Genomic DNA, 20,596 nt, shown 5'->3' on the forward strand with positions numbered 1-20,596 from the left:
AGGGATCCATGCTAGGATCACCAGGTATGATGACAAGGAACTATGCTAGGATCACCAGGTATGATGACAGTGCACCATGGTAGGATCACCAGATATGATGACAGGGCACCATGGTAGGATCACCAGATATGATGACAGGGCACCATGCTAGGATCACCAGGTATGATGATAGGGATCCATGCTAGGATCACCAGGTATGATGACAGGGATCCATGCTAGGATCACCAGGTATGATGATAGGGATCCATGCTAGGATCACCAGGTATGGTGATAGGGATCCATGCTAGGATCACCAGGTATGATGATAGGGATCCATGCTAGGATCACCAGGTATGATGATAGGGATCCATGCTAGGATCACCAGGTATGGTGATAGGCATCCATGCTAGGATCACCAGGTATGATGATAGGGATCCATGCTAGGATCACCAGGTATGATGACAAGGCACCATGCTAGGATCACCAGGTATGATGACAAGGCACCATGCTAGGATCATCAGGTATGCTGATAGGGATCCATGCTAGGATCACCAGGTATGATGACAGGGATCCATGCTAGGATCACCAGGTATGATGATAGGGATCCATGCTAGGATTACCAGGTTTGATGGCAGGTATCCAAGCTAGGATCACCAGGTATAATGACAGGGATCCATGCTAGGATCACCAGGTATGATGATAGGGATCCATGCTAGGATCATCAGGTATGATGATAGGGATCCATGCTAGGATCACCAGGTATGATGACAGGGATCCATGCTAGGATCATCAGGTATGATGATAGGGATCCATGCTAGGATCACCAGGTATGATGATAGGTATCCATGCTAGGATCATCAGGTATGATGATAGGATCCATGCTAGGATCACCAGGTATGATGATAGGTATCCATGCTAGGATCATCAGGTATGATGATAGGATCCATGCTAGGATCATCAGGTATGATTTACAAAAAGATTAAAAAATATAAATCATGACTGTTAATAATACATTAACATTATAATGAAGCTTATATAAGGTTAATAGGTCTAATGTTCAATTTAACATAAACTGATATATTTTACTGCTGTTATGAAAATAAAAGGACTTCATTCATTTTTCCAGAAGATGGCGCTCACTGACTATAGCTTAGAATGTTAGTACTATATCTGGTACAAAGCCTATAATTACTTTTTTAGGTGTAACGTTTAGGGTTTTTTTTGCGTAATGGTACTAATATTTATGGAGCCTAACTAATCCTTATGTTTGTCCTGGTTTTTAGAATCCAGTTTAAAATTGCATCCCTCTTGCTAGATAACATAAAGTGTTGTGAGCACTGTGTAGTGAACTGTCCCTACTACGCACAGTTTTCTGGTTGTACACTGATAGCCACTTACCATCTTTCTATTTGCAGTGTATTATATGTGCCATTGATAAGTATATAGATGCCCTGAGTGAGTGAAGTTCTCTCATAGCTGTTAGAGACTGTCTAACCATATGTATGTCCCAGTTTTAGTCTTACTATAGATCAGTAGGGCCGCACCTGCAGAGGATTCTTCCTAGTACTTTGTGGTGTTTCTCAGTTTTAAAACGCAAAGCAAGTAAAATGTCAATCAAGTCACGTTACAAGCAGGCAATCAAAACATTCCTTTGTCATTGATTGCAGGGAGCAACGCTTAGTGTATGCGCTTTCTCCAAATACGTCCATGGATCTGACATCACATCATATCTTTAATATGACTAGCAAAGTGAGGTGGTTCATACATGGGGTGGAATTTGCATGTTTCAGAGGTACGGATAACCTTTGTCTATTAAAAAGACAATAGTTTGTTGATTAGTGGCATTGAGTGTATACAGTTAGTGTTTAACACACTGCACAATGTACAGGATAGGTCAGTCTGGAGTATACCATGTATATCACAGTGTACAGAATAGGTCACTGTGGAGTATGCCATGTACAGAATGGGTCAGTCTGGAGTATGCCATTGTACACTGTACACTGTACACAAAGGGTCAGTCTGGAGTATGACATGTACACAATGGGTCAGTCTGGAGTATGACATGCTCAGAATGGGTCAGTCTGGAGTATGCCATTGTACACTGTACACTGTACACAAAGGGTCAGTCTGGAGTATGACATGTACACAATGGGTCAGTCTGGAGTATGACATGCTCAGAATGGGTCAGTCTGGAGTATGCCATTGTACAATGTATGGAATGGATCAGTCAGGAGTATGCCATGTATATAACACTGTACAGAATGTGTCAGTCTGGAGCATGCCATTGTACAGAATGGGTCAGTTTGGAATATGCAATGTACAGAATGCGTCAGCCTTGAGTATGCCGTGTAAAAAATCACACTGTATGGAATGGGTCACTGTGGAGTATGCCATGTACAGAATGTGTCAGTCTGGAGTATGCCATTGTACAGTGTATGGAATGGTTCAGTGTGGGCTATGCCATGTATATCACAGTGTACAGAATGCGTCAGTCTAGAGTATGCCATTCTACAGTGTATGGAATGGACCAGTGTGGAGTATGCTATGTAAATCACAGTGTACAGAATGCGTCAGTCTAGAGTATGCCATTCTACAGTGTATGGAATGGACCAGTGTGGAGTATGCCATGTAAATCACAGTGCACAGAATGGGTCAGTGTGGAGTGTGCCATGTATAGCACAGTGTACAGAAAGGACACCGTCCATCAGGCCCCCTAATACACTCAGTGAACCACACCATGTACCCCTATGCGGTCAGCATGGTAATACGTTGTCCCTCTCACATGCACCTTTTACACAAGGGAAAGGAATAATGGAAGTGAGAGAAATATTACAATTCAGCCAGGATGATAGCGGGGTTTACATATTCCAGGTCATATGCATTTATGAAGGTCATAAAACTAAAGGGTAAACCTGATTTGCTACAGCAGAAATATAGTTCCTTATAATACACCAAAACAATTTCACAAACTGATATACACCAACTCAGAAGGTGATGGATGGGCACATGGTGGTGGATATTGACAGGCACAGACTAAGATGGATGAGCACAGACTGACAGTGAAGCATGTGATGGACATCGACTGATGGCTGACACTGTGACAGATGGGTAGAGATTGACATAAACTGAGCACAGGGACTTCAACAGTCAGACAACCATGATAGACATACCTGAGCGATTGCTTTGACATTAAGCCCGGCCCACCTACATGGCAGACCAAACCCACCGTGACCGAATCCCCACCCAGGTAATCCTCAGACTGTCAGTTCTTGTAAAATGCAGCTGTAGAAACTAAAATCCTATTCTTCTTTTCACACTTTACAAGATAAATTATTCAACTGTTTGCAATAGAATATCCATACCGAGCTTCAGCCTTTGTATCCTGAAATATGCCTTCACCCAGGAGCTGTAAAGGTAGTAATAAGCGCTCCAAATTATTAGACCTCACAGTATCACAGAGGTCAGATCCCATTCATAAATCTCATCCCCAACCGGTACTTTACACATGGCGGTGCTGATAGCAGACAAAGGAAAACGGACCCACTCCAAAGTTGAGGATTGGTATGTCCTGGACCCACTACAGATCAGGGTGCACCACTAACACACCTTATCAAGTGTACAAACCTTTACACCCTTTACCCTGTATAGACGTTCACTTCTAGAGATGGCACACTCCGAATCTTGGTAAAGCAATCTGTAATATCAGCTCTGATCCCGACTCTCCACATCTCTGTACGTTGTCTATGACCATTCTTTAACAAAATTGGAAATGTGCCATCTCTATAAGCTTCCTCTCCTTTTTTGTTGTTTTATGAACTGTAAAGTGTTGTAGATAAGCCACTACAGGGAGGACAGGTTAGCTACTGCAATTGCTCTTCCTAACCTGTTAACAACTGTATAGATAACATATCAGCCACACAGGGAGTGCATTGTTTTCAATCTATGACCTATAGGCTTGCATTGTGAAAAGGAGCAGAACCTGCATATGTAATAATAAAGTATGTATAAATATAATTAAAAACTATACATATATACATTTTTTGTTATTGCACATTAGTAAGATTGTATGCATCAAGCTGATCTCTTGACATGTACAGTCGACCCCCGAAGTTCGCGGGGGTTACGTTCCTAGAGCACCTGCGAATTGTGAAAAATCGCGAATTTTGAATGTGGTCAAAAAAATGCCTATAAATGCCTATTTTTATAGTGTAAACCCTAAATATGCCCCCAAAACACTTTCATTTAATTTCAAACTCAGCTTAATACAGCTCCTCGGTAGGCGCCTCTTCTTCAGGAACAGCCAAATCTTCTGACAGTTCTTCTGCTGGTCGGGTTTTGTGCTGGCTTTTCTTGATAGGTTTGAGGAACATTGTGATGGGAAGTTGCTGTCGTTGTTTCTTCATGGTGTCGAGGAGCGTTTTATATGTCTGAATGGCAGCATCAATGCCATTATTAACTTTGAGAGCCCCAACCATATAGGGATCCCCTGCTTCAATTATCACTTAACTCCTTCTCTCTCCTAAATATCTGGGACAGATGTTCCAGGCTCTGCTTCTCCTCTTCCTCTTGCTCTGGATTTGTTGCTTCCTCCTCCTCTTTGCTGGCAGACTTTGTTAACTCCGACAAATCCTCGTCCTTCAGGGGTTCAGAGTGGGCATCAATGAGGTTGTTGACCTCATCTTGAGTGATGTTGTCAAAACCATCGCCACCAAGTATTTTTGCCAGTCTCACGGAAAAATCCGCGAACGACTGAGGCTGCGAACGCTGAACCACGAACTTCGCGGGGTCGACTGTACATCTAAAACCAATTGAAAAGACTACAGATTTCCTTCAAAAAGAGGTTTGGGAAACAGCACCATCCTGTTTTATTATTAACTAACTTCCACAATGTCAGTAACAATGTCACACATCTTATGTCTCCACAGCTCTGTCTATGATGACCAGCCAAATGCCCACCAAAGATTTATGGAAAAACTGGACACCAGGATTCGTAATCATGACCGGGAAATTGAGAAAATGTGCAATTTTCACCATCAGGGATTTGTAGATGCAATCAATGAACTCTTAAAAGTGAGGGCTGATGCTGAAAAACTTAAGGTAAGGATTCTTCTATTTCCTCTCTGTCAAGGTGAACCTAGTTTCATTGGTTGTAAATAGTATTTGGTAACTAGATTGTTTTATTAACATAGGCACTGTGACCAACAAACTGTTTTTCTTTTGGATTATTGCTCAAACTATGCTTGTTACCACGTGGGAGGTATTAATATAGCGAATGTTGAAACTATGTGCATGCTTGAGACACGTTCCAAAAGAAATTTGATATGGACCAGTACAGCATTTGTACTTAGAAGTAAGTGATTCTTCTCCTTGTACTTCTTCTGCTCACAATCTGTAAATTACCATTTCCTTGCATGATAACCCCATGTTGAGGGAACATTTCACATTACATAACATAACAGGTAGCAGCTGACACTGTGTATGGCTGCTAGCTGTCAGTCTAATGGTTGGAAACCAGTCAGAGTGCTTCTAGATCATGTGCTCACTATGTCATAGCTGACATATTGATCACATGATGGCTGGATGTTCATTCTCAAATAATGAGCTTTCAGCCTGCAGATGCCACTGTAGCCTGAAGATGGCAGCGTGACTCTCTTAAATACTGTATTTATCACATACAATTACAGCATTAAAAATGAATTAAAATAACATTGATACATACATTAAAAAATATATGCTCTTTTTCTCCAATTATGTAAAAATAATTTAGGTCGGCAAAATAGCCACAGTTATAGTCAAGCAAATTGATGCATTCTAATGTAGATAAATATGGCATGGGAATCTAGACTTCAGGGACTTCTGGTGATCAAAGGTTAAAAGTCCATTCTCACCTGCCACCGAAAATAAATGTATTGTGGATAGCCACACAAGTAGGTAACCACAGTACTAAACCATGAATTACTAAGCCTATGCAAATGTGAAGTTACCTGCAGACTTGGCACTGTTGTTGGGACATAAGAACAGGTTTGGAATATACTGCTTTAAGTTATGTGAACACTTCACTGTCATCTGCAGATTAAAGTAGGCAACATTTCTCTCAGTAAATTTTGACCATTTTTCAATAGCCACATATGAAATGGCTGGCACCCTGAATTTCTCTCTACTCTCCCCCTCGTTTGTCCATAGCCATAATCTCCTGGTCAGGTCATTTTTGCATGTCCAACCACCCTCTGATGGGCATGAGTAGCTTTACACTTTAATAACCTTTATTATTTTAGTCTAATACCACAATATTGTTTAAAGAGAGAATAACAACTCGTTCTTTCAACTCTGTCACTGTAGTTATGGACAACCACTGGTGCACTAAATCACACAATTTTCAGGCTACTGACCATCTCTTTGGAATTCCAGTTCTTGCTCCTGTCTTTGATAGAGACTAAGACCTCTTTCAAATGGCAGTATGGAGGACATAGGAGATTTAATCAATCAGCAAGTAATTCATCCTTCCAACATCATCCCTGTATTGTGAAAGCTATAGATACTATCATATAAAGTAGGGATGCACCGATACCGGTTTTTGGGTATTGAGTTTGAATACTGATTTTTTTTTTTTCGGTACGCGCTGATACCAAATAGCGATACCGGAAGTCCTATTAAGGAAGCCGGGTAACATGTAATGACTTGCCGCCCGGCTTCCTGATTAGCCAGGAAGACTAAGGTGACCACCAGGTGACAAGGAAGCATTGAGCTGGCTTTCTGGCCAATCAGGAAGCCGGCGAGCGGGTAATGGATTACAGCCCGGGTTCCTTATTGGCCAGCTTCCCGCCTAATCAGGAAGCCGGGCAGTGAGTCATTGCTCGCTGCCTGGCTTCCTGATTGGCCAGAAAGCCATCTCCATGCTCCCTCGTCACCTGGTGGTCACTTAAGTCTTCCCGGCTAATCAGGAAGCCGTGTTGCATGTAATGACTCACCGCCCAGCCTCCTGATACTGGAAGTTCCAGTATCGGGATAATTCGGTCATGGACTCATCCAAATACTCGTAATGGACACCCATACCGAAACTAGTATCGGTATCGGTGCCTCCCTAATATAAAGCATAAATATATGTTGAAATGTTCTTTAAGTAGTCCCACAAAATGGTCTGTATGCACTGCTGGCGAAATACCATTAGACAGGTAGTGAATGCTTTCACATCTTTTGATTTTGTTCCTTATAATGGCTGCCTACACTTCAATTTGGATCATGAAGTAGAATTTTTGATGGTTTCATAAAAGCTGATGACCTCAGAGAGCTCTGTCTGGCCAATGGCCTGCTGACTGCATTGCACTGATGTATACCAGGACAAGCAGAAACTCTCTTCTCTCTGTACTTGCCCAGTAATGATAGAAATCCTCATTAGCTCACTATCTTTTCCATTGTGCCAAAGCCACACAATGTTTTTTTGCACGTACATGCAGTTGACTCCTGCGTCAGTGACAGTCCCTCATGTGTAGGTCAGCACCTGCACATCAATAGCCAGTAGCCCCCGTATTTATCCAGGAGGATGTTTTGTGCTGCAGGTGCATCAACGTCACTGTCGAGTTTTAGCAAAACACACAAAACATTCTTTTTCCCCTTTTCATTTCCTTCCAGCAGCCCCTGCCAAATTACATTTGTACCCCTTGGGAGCCAGCTCAGATTTTCAATTATGTGTGGGATATCGCTGGTAATTGTGCTGTAGTGTTTTAGCTTTGGGAAAAATTACGCTTCATCTTCCAGAGAAGTGTTAGGAGCTTCAGCAGAGGTCACACTGTACCAACCCTTTTAGCTCCTTTTACACTTCTGCAGAACACAAATGTGGGCAGCAGACAAGTCGAGCGCAGTTCAGCGGAGCCTGTGATTGGCAAACCATTATCTAAATGATATTCAGATAACAGGGGACAAAACGCGGCATCAATGAGTTCATTGAGCATCATTGTTCGGGAATTAATGAGATTTTGAATCCACCCGAATGCGCTTCCTTATTACGATGACCTAATGGGTCACTCAATATGTGGGAAAATATGAGGTCGCGCTCTGGCTCTGCACCTGCAGCATGAAAAAATCTTGCTGGGGTTTGTATATTTTCACTTTTGATGTGAATCAGCCACCCAATGTTTGCATTCAGCAAAGTATGAATGTTTAATTACAAGAAAAATGCCATCGCCATCTCTCGCGGACAATGAATGGAGCATAGACCTCATTGAGGTTATCAAAAAGGGACCAGTGGCCAATTGGGTCAATGATTTGAATTGTTTGACAGACCCGCAGGAACAAGGAGAGTTCAAAAATCCCAAGTAAATTTGAGAAGTTTGCCACGGAATCTGTTAGTCCGAACTGTCATAAGTAATTAAAGGCAACAAAAGGCCTTTGTGGTTGAAAGTTCAAGTTCAAACTGTAGAGTTAATTTGAATTTGCCCAACTTTGTTCTAAGTTCCTCATGAGTCATGATCTGATTACAAGGGTGAGCAGTTATGTTAGAGCCCTGTTTTCTTATTTCTCTAACCAAGACAAAATTATTTCTTTAAAGGTCCAGGTTACTGATACCAACCGAAGATTTCAGGATGCTGGGAAGGAGGTGAGATATGCGGTTATTATTTATGACTTATTCATACAGGATTTACATGTTCCACAGCACTGTACCCAAGGTAGGCCTGATTTCAGTTATGTCCTCCCACCCATGCATCTTTTACGCCTCCTGTGACCCCAAATTTGTGTGGTCATGTGAAATGAGCCTTTGGCTGCATAACCTCTGTATGCATTTGGATTAAAATGCACCTGCCATTGTGCAGCAAAGGATATATTGCAAAGAAGAAAGCTAAGACGTACCCTTGTTTTTTATTATGAAGGCTTTATTGTAATTTGGAAGTGTGATTTTAAAAGAGAATTATGGGGTAAGTGTTTTTCCCCATAGTTCTCTTAAGGGTCACGGGAGTACATATACTAGCATTCTCCTGTCAGCCAAAGCTCGGTATATCGCGAGCTACAGCTCTCGGTATACTGAGACCGCCGCAGCCGGGATGGATCCCGACATTACTATCGAGATCCACCCAGCTGCGTAAATGACAGCTGACTCTGCCTTTCTAGAGGCAGTGCCAGTTGTACCCGCCCCCTCCCCTGTCCGTTCCTCCACTCAGCGCTGGAGGGTTGGAGAGGGAAGGGGAGGAATCCCTGCTGGGAGCCGTGACTGACAGTCACTGCTCTCTGCTGGAAGATAATCGAGAAGTGAGTGAACGACGGTATGTGTTCGCTCACTTCCCGACCTATTGAGCCGATGTTTTTTATTGTCACACGTTGGCTCGAACTATGAGCATGAGTGAAAATTACTCACCTCATAGTTCTCCTTTAAGTTTCACTTTTATTTTCATCATACTACCTTTGCATTTGCACATAAACATGGCAGCTAAAATGTTGTTGTCATTTTTCTAGGCTTTATCTTGAACAGTTATTATTCCTTCTCATTAAATAATTATTTAATAATTAATCAACTATTACAATCATTTACTTTTCATGGGTCTTTTTCTCTACATCTCCACCTTTAAAGGATAAGTTCACCTTTTGCAAAAATTAAAGAAATGCATAAATAATCATTTATAAAAAAATATGCATTTCTTTAATATTTGCATTCAAGCCTGGAAAGCATTGCAATTGTGATCACTCGATCACAGCTGCAGAGCTCAGGCTTCTGCACATTCTCTCCCAGGCGGAGCTCCCTACGCAGGTACAGAGTTTTAGTTAGGAGAGATGGGAATTGGACGGCTGGATTTCAAACTGCATTAAATCACCTCATACAGCGTCCAGCCGTCCTCCCTCTAGGTAGATGCAGGAATATGGGCAGCTCAAGATACTCACAACTAACTAATCAAGGATGGGTATTTGTCTCCCAAATTTTCCTTCTCAGAGAGACATGTTCCCATCTATAGCTAGCCTTAGCTTTTCTTTATTTCTGTTAGTTCAGCACTTGTTAGCAAGAGTTAAACTTTGACATATAGATAACTACTAGAGCAAGAATCAACAAGTCTGTGTAAAAAATGCTACCACATTATATTAAAAAGCAGTCTTGTAAAAACCAAATCAAAGTATACTTCAGGCAAAACTTAAGATACACTTAAGATACACTATAGTTTCCCTTTAAACTAATGGGTCAAAACAATAGGGGGCATGAAGCTAAATGTTTACACTCATAGGTCCACCTTAAATTAATGAACATCCTAATAAAGAGGCATGGAACCAAAGCGCTGCAGCCTCTTACGTTGATGACATTCTCTTGGAAAGTCCATTGGTAGTTATTGGTGGTGAAAGGTCCAGGAACATGTTACATTTACATAGTTACATAGTTACATAGTATTTGAGGTTGAATAAAGACATTAGTCCATCAAGTCCAACCTATTAGGATCTCATTCTAGGAGTACCCGTACCCCTGTATATTACGGTCCCTTAAGAAATCGTCCAAAAGTTTCTTGAACAATTCCACATTATTTGCTGAAATCACCGCCTGTGGCAGTGAGTTCCAGACCCTAACTGATCTTACTGTGAAGAACCCCCTTCGCACCTTGTAATGCCACTCTTCTCTCATCCTGGGAACCTGTTTAATTGACCGCTCATCTGATGTTCTTACCACAGTCAGACAGGTACAGTACATAACATTTGTGCTGCTTAATCTCTGAATCCAAACTCTTCATGACAGCAGTGATAGCTAATAAGCCACTTTTCTAACAATTTTATTTGCAAAGAGATTTTCTCCAATACTGCTTTTTGCCTTTAGTGTTAAAAATGTTGTTTTTTCTTTTGCCAGGTCATTGCTAAGACAGAAGATATCATCAGATGCAGAACACAGCAGAGAAATATTGCAACTGTTGTTGATAGGTTGCAGTTGTGCCTTCCGGGTGAGTAACATTCTGTACTACTATATTTAAGTGACATTATTGGACAGGTCCAGTTATTTTTACCTGGCTGTTAGCAATTAGCTAAAATATAATTGCTTGTAGGGAAGTAAAAAAGACTAAGCCCTGGTTCACAACTAGGGGTTTTTGAGCAGTTTGAAAACGCTTTTAACTGCCCAACACAGGAAATCCCATGATTTTCAATGGCCCTGGTTCACACCTGAGCAGCAAAACGCCTAGCAGGAAAACGCCAGACGCCTGAAAATATACAGGAGCTTCTTTGGGCAGTTAAAAGCTTTTCATCCCCATAGACTTAATTGGAAATGCCCAAAAACACCCAACAGAAGGATGTTGCACATTTTCGTGAGCGTTTCTGAGCGTTTATACGCATGAGCTGCCAATAAAAACACGCTTTTAAATGCGCATACACATGTGCACAACGTGCAAATAACCACATGCTGCTAACGTGCGTACAAACACGCAAAAACGGTGCCGCCTAGGTGTGAACCAGGGCTAAGTCGCAGATATTTGAAGTAATTAAAGCGATAATTGTAATACAATGACCGAAAAATTTTGCATTTCATCGGATAATGTATATACAATTGTTGTATATACATTATCTGCTGAAATGCAACATTTTTGAGTGATTGGAGAAATATCTAAAAAGACAACTAATATAATGTAGTTCCTTATATACATTATTCAGTGAACTGACTGTATCCTGGCACTCCACTTATCAGCCTAACATTTGATCTGGTAAAATTCTTTGCAGCTCCATGATGAAGCTACTGGTAAACTAAACAGATTTAGGCCTTGTTCACACCAAGCGCGTTCCAGGAGCAAGGCAGAGCAGTTAAAGACCGGAGCAAAACTGCATCCAATGTATTCCAATGGTATTGCAGGCAGGGCCCAGATCAGGTTAGGAGGGCAATCGATCTTATTTCAGTGCTTAACAACTCCGTGGGGGGCCTTCACTCTCAAAAGGGTATGCTACTCTCTATAGATCTTCAGAAAGCATTTGACTCGGTCTCTTGGGATTTTTTGCTGCAATTGTTAAAACACTGGGGGTTTGGACCTTATTTTTCACATATAGTCCAAGTATTGTATTCCTCTCCCTCAGCGCAGATTCGCCTACAGGGCTATTTGTCAGAATCTATTTCTATACGTAGAGGGACGAGACAAGGGTGTCCCCTCTCGCCTTTGCTATTTGCTCTGGCGATTGAACCTTTAGCTATATTGCTTCGAGGTAGCTCTGATATAAGAGGGATCAATTGCCAGTCAGAGGAACACAAATGTGCTCTTTTTGCCGATGATATGCTACTTTTTATAACCTCCCCTCTTGTCTCACTGCCCAATCTGATGACCCTGTTGGATGAGTTTTCTAAGATCTCAGGACTCCGAGTCAATGCTGCTAAATCTGTGGCACTCAATATCAATCTTCACCCGTAGCTGTGGGAGGCCCTTAAGTGCTCATTTCCATTTCAATGGCGAGTGGACTATCTTCAATACATTGGTGTTAAGCTTACCCCGCTATATGAGCAACTTTATACAGCTAATTACCCTTCATTATACAAAGCCTTTAAGGAAGATATGAAGAGATGGTCCACCTACAATTTATCTTGGCTGGGGCACATTCACGCAATTAAAATGACCCTAACCCCTAAAATTTTATATTACTTCAGGACCCTCCCGATTCCGATCCAACGGACAGATGTTATCAAAATGCAGTCGTATATTGGCAAATTTATTTGAGGCGATAAAATCCCCAGAATTTCTCGTACTATCCTTTTTAAAACTAGAAATCAGGGGGGACTTGCGGTTCCGAATTTGCTTTATTATTACAGAGCGGCACAGTTGGCACAGCTGTTCTCTATAAACTCTGTGACAGTTGTCCCCGATTGGGTTAATTTAGAGATTAGTTTGCTTAGGGGTACCTCTGTTGAGGCATTGAAATGGATGTCTTCCCAGCTGGGACCGAAGAACATCTTACCTACTTTGTTACATTCCTTGGCCATATGGGATAGGTTTCGGGCTAAAGAAGGGATCGACTCCTCTCATACCCCCCTTGCACCACTGTTCAATAATGTAAGCTTCCCACCGGGATTACAGCCTAAAGCATTTCAATGGTGGGTGGATAAAGGCTTGTATAGGATTGGAGATTTCATAATGTTACATAAACCAATCTCGCTTTCATATTGTTTAAATACCTTGCAGATGCCGCAGTCGGAAATGTTTAGATTTAGACAGATACAGCATTACTTGAAATCATTACATATTCCTGAAAGTGGTGCCCCGTTATTGACACAGTTTGAGCGTGGTGCTCGCGGGGGTCTGACCAACAGGGGGGGGGGGATCTCCTTAATATATGCTGTATTACTTGGACCATTCACGAAACTTGCTTATATGACTGCATGGGAAACTGATATTGGTGTAGCCCTCTCTATTGAAGAATGGCAACAGTGTACTATGAGGTTGACGCTGGCCAATTATAAAGTTTTTCCCAGATGGTACCTTGTTCCAGTTAGGCTGGCAACTATGTTCCCCGGGAAGAGCCCTTTATGTTTTAGAGGATGTAATCAGCAAGGTACTATGATCCATATCTGGTGGCAGTGCCCCAAAATGCTCCGCTTCTGGAATACGTTTTTTGCCCTGTTTTCTGAGATCCTCCGGTTTCATATCCCGAGAGATCCGCAATACTTACTCCTGAATAAAACGGTCCCAGGCATTCCAAGAGCACAGGGCAATCTCTTGTTCTTTTTTTCCTTAGCAGCTAAGATCTCCATCGCTCGGTCCTGGAAATCAGAATGGGTACCATTCTCGATGGTTCTATCCAAACTAAATTGGATTATGATCCATGAGAAGCTCTATAGTATATTGCAAGATAGATACACTAGCTTTGAAGAAGTCTGGAAACCATGGCTTATGCATCAAGGGATTTCAAATTTGTCGGGCATCCTGCCCAAATCCTCGGGTTAGTGAAGGCTTTAGATATTAGGAATTTATGAGTCTGCAATTTTGTATTCTTTCTGCTCTATTCTCCCCTCCTTCTTTTTTTTTCTCTTTTTTTTTTCTTCCCCTATTACTTTCTCTTCTTTTTCGTAATTAAATAGTGTTTCCATTTAACTTTCCCCCTGGTGGGAGTTGTGTACTACACCTGGTGGGAGTTGTGTACTACCCATCCATAGGGATTTAGCATACACAGATTAAGGGATATATAGTCGTACTCACAAGGGCATGAGAGAAAAATCGAATATATATTTTTACCCCCTTATTTAAGGCAGGAGTACCTAGGGTATAAGAATAAGCATCAAGGGCTCCTGAAATGTTTTGATTCTATAGAGAAGGGGAAGAAGTCTTGTTCCTCATGCTCTGTCGCTGTTGAAAGATTATCGATTGCTAGACAATGCCTATTAGGATAAATATGTTATATAATTATATGACCTTATTTCTGTGTGTGATTAAAAGTTTATAAGTATGGAAACCAATAAAAACTTTGAAATCCAATGGTATTTTTAGCTCCAATTCACATTGCAGCCTTCCGTTCCAGAGCAGGTAAAAAACTGCAGCAGGCCCTATTTTACCTGCTCTGAAATGCATGCAAACACAACAAAACGCATGCAAACACCCTGAAACGCACTGAAAGCCAATTTTAAACTAAAAAAACAAAAACAATTTTTAAAACCAAAAACGGCCCGGAACGCATTAAAAACGCGGCAAAAAACACGGCAAAAACGCGGCACAACCCACTGCACTGCATGTGCAGAAACTTATGCAGATCTGCTCTGCATTTGGTGTGAACACGGCCTTATGGCAAGTATTTCAGCAGTACAAAATTAAAGTGACACTAAACTCAGGAGTTAAACCCTAAAAATACATTCAAGTACCCTAACTACTAACAAAAATGTATCTTATTTGTGTATCACTCGACTGTAGATCCTCAAATCGTCTTTGAATTGGTGCTGACATTGTTCTTCCTTCTGGAGGGTGGCTACGTTTGTTCCTCATAGTCCCTGTGTGTGTTGTAAAGTAGCCACCGCTCCAAGCTTGCTCCTGTGTTGGACTACAATCTCAATATAAATGAGTAAACTAAACATGAGATTGTAGTCCATCCCAGGACCTAGCTTGGAGTGGTGGCTACTACAACACACACAGGGACCATGGGGAACAAAGGTAGCCACCCTCCAGAAGGAAGGACAGCGTCAGCACCAATTCAGAGATGATTTGAGGATCTACAGGAGAGCGATACATGAATAAGATACATTTTTGTTAATAGTGAAGGTACTTGAATACATTTTTAAGATTTAGCTCTTGAGTTTAGTGTCACTTTAAACAGACTCTCACAGTCAGTGGACAGTCAGTAAATAGCGTACACAGTTGCAGTAAAAAAATCAGAGCCTAGAAGGAGAGTTATAAGCCTGAATACTGTCAATCTAACAAAGTAATACTGAAACCAGGACAGTGCAGTTATAAGACAAATCCATACAAATGTACAGCCAGAAAAGTGCTGTTGTAGAAAATGTCTCATTACAACGTGGCATTGCCAGTCTTGCAGCAGGAAAATGTTTTTTTTTGTTCCTGATTCAGCCTTGCTGAGCTATGACATGTTGAGGAGCAGGAGCTTGCAACAGATCATACTTTCTAATGCTTCCTCATGGGTATGACTCTTAGATGAATGGGAAACTTATAAATTAAAAAGATTGTTTTTCCACGGAAAGGGTTGTAGATTTTGTGTAATTACATTGGAGTATGCAGTCATTTTAGAGCCAGATGGTGTTCAGTGGAATTGTATTAGGAGTCAGTTCTTTATGCTTGCACAAACATAAAGCATGTTATTGCCAAAAGTAAGTTCATTTTTTAGATGGAAGGCAGCTATTGATTTTGACTGTGTTTTATTCTATTAGAAAGTGTGAACACCTTAATAGTTCTACACTGACAGCCAGTGCACAAGCAAAGCACTCCGTTTTGGATGTGTTGCACTAAATTTGGATTTCTGCTGCTGTGAACATTAGAGGTTTACATGTTTTAATATTGTAAATATTAGTTAATTTGGTAATATCTATCAGTAAAACTACTGATGAACTTTTTCCATTGATGACCAGCTCTTGCGTTAGCTTGGTACCCCTGAGTGCAAAGCTTGCATTGTGTTTCGGAGGCCCAGAAGGGGCACGTGTTAATTAGGGATGAAAAAGTAACAGTCCACGCTTTGTTAGAAGTAGCATCAAGGCGCCTCTCCGTTTGTATGGCTAAGGCCTTCCTGCCTTCAATTATCTGAGGTGAAAATATTAAAGCTGGGCATGACCCTGGCTGTAGCTTCATGACTTTGGAGAATGTTCCTGGGCTAACAGTAGCAGTGTCAAGTTATTTGGGAAGAACTAGGTCACTTTATAACTAGAGGAACTTGATGCTAGTTTTGCTACCATTCTCCACTGCTACAGGTAAAAAGAAAAACAAGAATCATGATGACTAGAACAATCAAAACTCTATGGCTGATCTATAACTTTGAGAAGTGGCTAATGGAATATGGTTTAGCTCTGTAGAAAAAATATTCTTAACTTATTTATAAAAATACAAAGAGATTGATTGTCATAGTTCAACTTGTTACTTTTTTCATGTTTTTTTTAGCCTTAGAAATGTACAGCAAGCTAAAGGAACAGATGAGTGGAAAACGGTGAGTGTAACTGCAATGTTAGTTTTAAGTAAATCAGATGACTTGTGTTGTCTTCTTTCCAATGGACATGACCTATCTGTTTTCTTACTAAATAAACTGTATTAAAGGAGAACCCTCTAAGCAGATACTAAATTTGAAAGCTCTGTCAGTGGGAAAGTTCTGCAATAAACATCACTCACCCTCTATGCCCTGCTTAGGCAAAATGCCTACCAAAGCTATTTTTTGACCTGAAAAGACAGTGGTCAGGTTCCTTGTATAGTACCATATCTCAGAAATGGCACAAAAAATGTATTATATTAAAATTTGTTTTCTCATAGCCCTTACCTCCTAATAGTTGGGTAAAGCTCTCTTGAAGTAAACCTGGAAGAACAGTAATCAGCTTTTTAAATGGCATAATTTGCCATACTGTCTATGAGTATGTTTTTATTATACACTATAGTAAACATGGTGTAGACACATGATTGTTCATAAGGTTACGTTTACTTTGGGCCTACAACTGTCAGTCTTGCACCCCTTTGCCAGCTGTAGCACTGGCATATTTAGAAAGGTGAGCTGTCCGTAGGGGTACCTAATCGTTCTTTTTTAATTTAAGATGACTGATCCCCTTAAGGGGCAGATTGGGAGTCTTATGCCTCCCCTGTAGTCCTAAAGTTTGTGAACATTTTTCAGTGAGCATGAAGCTTTTGCATGATTTATCATTCCCCCTTCAACCAAATATTTGTTACCACCTTTTGAAGCCCAAGCCACATTTGAGTGCATCACAGAAATCCGATGTTTTGTCTGAAAAAAATAATTTATTAGCAGGCGCCTGGTCTCTCTTCATGGAAAAAGAAAGACAGGTCCTTGCACAGTTGTCAAAAATGAATACTGCCTAAACAAGATTACCATCACAAACAAATATCCCCTGTCCCTAATTTCCCAGCTCTTTCCCCGCAGGGAGCTGTTTTCACCAAACCAAGATTTGCCCAATGATCTACTACTGATTGACCCCAGTATGTTATATTACTGTTAAAATGAATCAGCTTGTAGGGTTATCTGCTTCTGCTTGTCTACCGACTATTGTGAGTTCATCAAGATTCAGTCTCCCCCAGTTTCTCCTATCATTTTGTTAACCAATTTTGGTGACCCTTAGAAGCGTTGGAAGCTTTTGAAAAACTGATGCCTGCTTTCCTTTCTACCCCAGTGCTTTGGAGATGCTATTCCACTCTTTTCTTGGAAGTAGATGCTGAACCTGCCTGCATCATGCTTGCACAATATTTTTAGACTGCTCAAGACCTCAAGACCTTTTTACCATCACAGCTTTACCCAAAATTTTTTGCTTAGGGACACCATTCTCAAACTCAGTGGTCACTTGAACCTCGTTTCCATAGATTGGACTGAGTAGTGAATTTATAGAGGTATACCTACTAGGAATGAATATAGTGACTGGCCCTGGTAGGTACCAATGGTTTATTTTTATTAACATTTTTAATAGTTGCAAACATCTGTGTCATGAAAAGCATGAATTAAAAAAAATGGACACAATATAAGCAAATGTTCTCATAATTTGGCAAAGTAAATGTTCTGTTACATCTTTTGTGAGAACAGGATATTTGGAGAAACAGGAGTCAACAAACAGATTTGTGAGTGAGTCAAGGTAGACAAATCCAAGCTTATTAAAGGAAAAAACAGGAAGATAAAAAGAGTCGATGAGGAGGTAAGTCAGAAATATGAGTAGAAGAAGAGTGATAGCAGAAAGATTAATAGAGTGGGGGACTCCGAAGGGCAGGGATAAAATTATTGACTACGAGGAGGTAAAGCTTTCAGAAGAGAGCGAAGCGTGAGCATGTTGTATCCATGGAGACCACACTTTTAGGAATTTTTCTTTGGTTGTCCAGAAGAATACTGGAGAGTTTCTCATTTATGAAAAATGAATCAATGCGGTGTCTAACTTCCGTGAACTGTATGATCTTTCTCTTCCGAGCTTTGGCAATAGCTGCTTTGCTGCTAATACAATTAAAGTAGTTAACTTTAATTGAAGGTTTCTAAGACAAGGTTTAAGGTGTAGCACCGCAAGCCAAGGGTCTCTCGGTAATGGAATATGAAATATGAATTGTAAGAGTTTGAATAATCTGGTCCAGAATCTGCTTAGCATAGGGCACGTCTGCCATATATGTAGCATATCTCCAGCAACATTGCAACCCCTGAAACACATTGTGGAGAGGGAGGGGTGGAAGTGTGCGACCCTGGCCGGGACCATATACCAGCAAGTGAGGACTTAAAAAGCCAATTTAACAAAAGTTATATCAATGGAGCAGGTGGCCACCCCATCCACATCCGTTGCCAGTGCTCAACAGTTTTTGTACGGAGATAGTGATTTGAAATGAATGCCCGCATGGAAAACTATTGGCAAAAAGTAAATTTAAACTCTTCCCTAATAAATCTAGCCTTGACAAAAGCCAGATGTTTCATATAAATGGAGCAATTTGTCAAAAGCGTAATGAAGGCTTCAAAAAAATTAAGATTTTTAGTTAAACAGCATGACATGTAATGAAAATATAATCAAAGGAGACTGAATATTATCCCTTAATATTTTACTCCATCTAAAACAATTTAAGGAGCAGCATTACATGAGATCCTGAGGGAGCACAGTTGGAACAGAGGAATAATGATCTCTTCCTAGTTCATTAATATCTACTTAATCTATCATAACACATCATAAATGAATTTACAGTTTAAACAGCAAGACAATTGACCTTGGCAGTGTCCTTCGTACAGCTCTTGGGTAGCTATTTTCACGAGAGTAGTACCTATTTTTCCAGTAATTGGTATCATTTACTTTATTAAGTGGGAACATTTATCTTAAAGCCTGGCTTTATACTAGTTGGTGTTTTATAGGTCTGTTCATGAAGATGTGATATAGACATTTAAAAAGTTACCAATAAAGTTTGAGCACCCTTTACATCTGTGTGATTGTATGGTTTAAAGGAAATCTAAAGCTTTTTGTGAAGTAAATATATCTTATTAACTGTCTTACAGCTCGTTCTTAGCGGTGGACTTAACTTTAAAGCTGCTATCAGGGCTGGTGCTAGGTTTCCTGCCTACACAGGCAAGGTGGATTTTTTGCGCCCCCGCTCCCCTCACCCTGTAAAAACAGGGCATTTTGACAAGTACTTGTACTTTTCAAAATGCCCCGATGTTTGCGCTATGTTTTTTTTTCACTTACCTTCGGCCCGGGAGAGCAGCGGCGAGTCAGCGCTGGTCCGGTGGGAGGAGCTCCAGGTGGGGTCCTAATTTAGCTGGCCGGCGACTGCCTGAGGTGCCGCGCGTGTCGGGATCCTCAGGCAGTCGCCGGCCAGCTAAATTAGGACCCCACCTGTAGCTCCTCCCACTGGACCAGCGCTGACTCGCCGCTGCTCTCACTCGCCGAAGGTAAGTGAAAAAAAAACATAGCACAAACATCGGGGTATTTTGACAAGTACTTGTCAAAATGCCCTGTTTTTTCCGCCCTCACCCTGCAGCGCCGTAAGGCGGCCGCCTGACTTGCCTTGCGGTAGCGCCGGGCCTGGCTGCTATTAATGATGCGGGATGGGGAGCCGATATGTGAAGCTGACCGCGCTTTTTATTGCAAGGTCCGCTTTAATGTACAAAGTGAACCTGTGCCCAGACTATGCACACAAAAGTATTTACATATTCTGAACAAGCATTAAAAAGCCCTGTTTACAATGTAGAAGTGATGATGTCCAAGCACTTCTTCAGGGTGGTGATGTGCGGCTTCCCCCACCTTTGTCTTCACACACACAAACATGTTCCTTGGCTCTCCTGTAACAGTTCCAACACAATTAAAAATGTTCTAGGAATATTTCTAGAAGAATACAATGTTTTTTTCACCAACTCATCCAGCTATCAGTGGATGTCAGCCTGTAACCCAGAGCCATAATCAAAACTGTGCAACTAGACATGGCTACAAATCGGTTACTTAAAGGAGAACTATAAGGTGAGTGAAAATCGCTCATCCTCATAGATCGAGCCGACATGTGACAATTAAACTGTCACACGACGGGTCAATAGA

The 20,596-nt window shown here is 41.1% G+C and overlaps 1 protein-coding gene across 6 annotated transcripts in view; it reads left to right on the forward strand.

The window, feature by feature from the left end:
- EXOC6 (exocyst complex component 6) overlaps nt 1–20,596 on the forward strand; it is a 185,039-nt gene that overhangs the window by 45,500 nt on the left and 118,943 nt on the right. For all 6 annotated transcript variants that reach the window (XM_018558692.1, XM_018558694.1, XM_018558693.1 and 3 more), the window contains exons 2-5: nt 4,905–5,076; nt 8,525–8,572; nt 10,790–10,880; nt 16,500–16,545. In XM_018558692.1, the coding sequence (XP_018414194.1) occupies nt 4,905–5,076; nt 8,525–8,572; nt 10,790–10,880; nt 16,500–16,545 (357 nt within the window). The remainder of the gene's footprint in view (nt 1–4,904; nt 5,077–8,524; nt 8,573–10,789; nt 10,881–16,499; nt 16,546–20,596) is intronic.

The sequence above is a fragment of the Nanorana parkeri genome, unplaced genomic scaffold (genome assembly GCF_000935625.1).
Source record: "Nanorana parkeri isolate BGI_ZX_2015 unplaced genomic scaffold, ASM93562v1 scaffold353, whole genome shotgun sequence".
NCBI lineage: Eukaryota > Metazoa > Chordata > Amphibia > Anura > Dicroglossidae > Nanorana > Nanorana parkeri.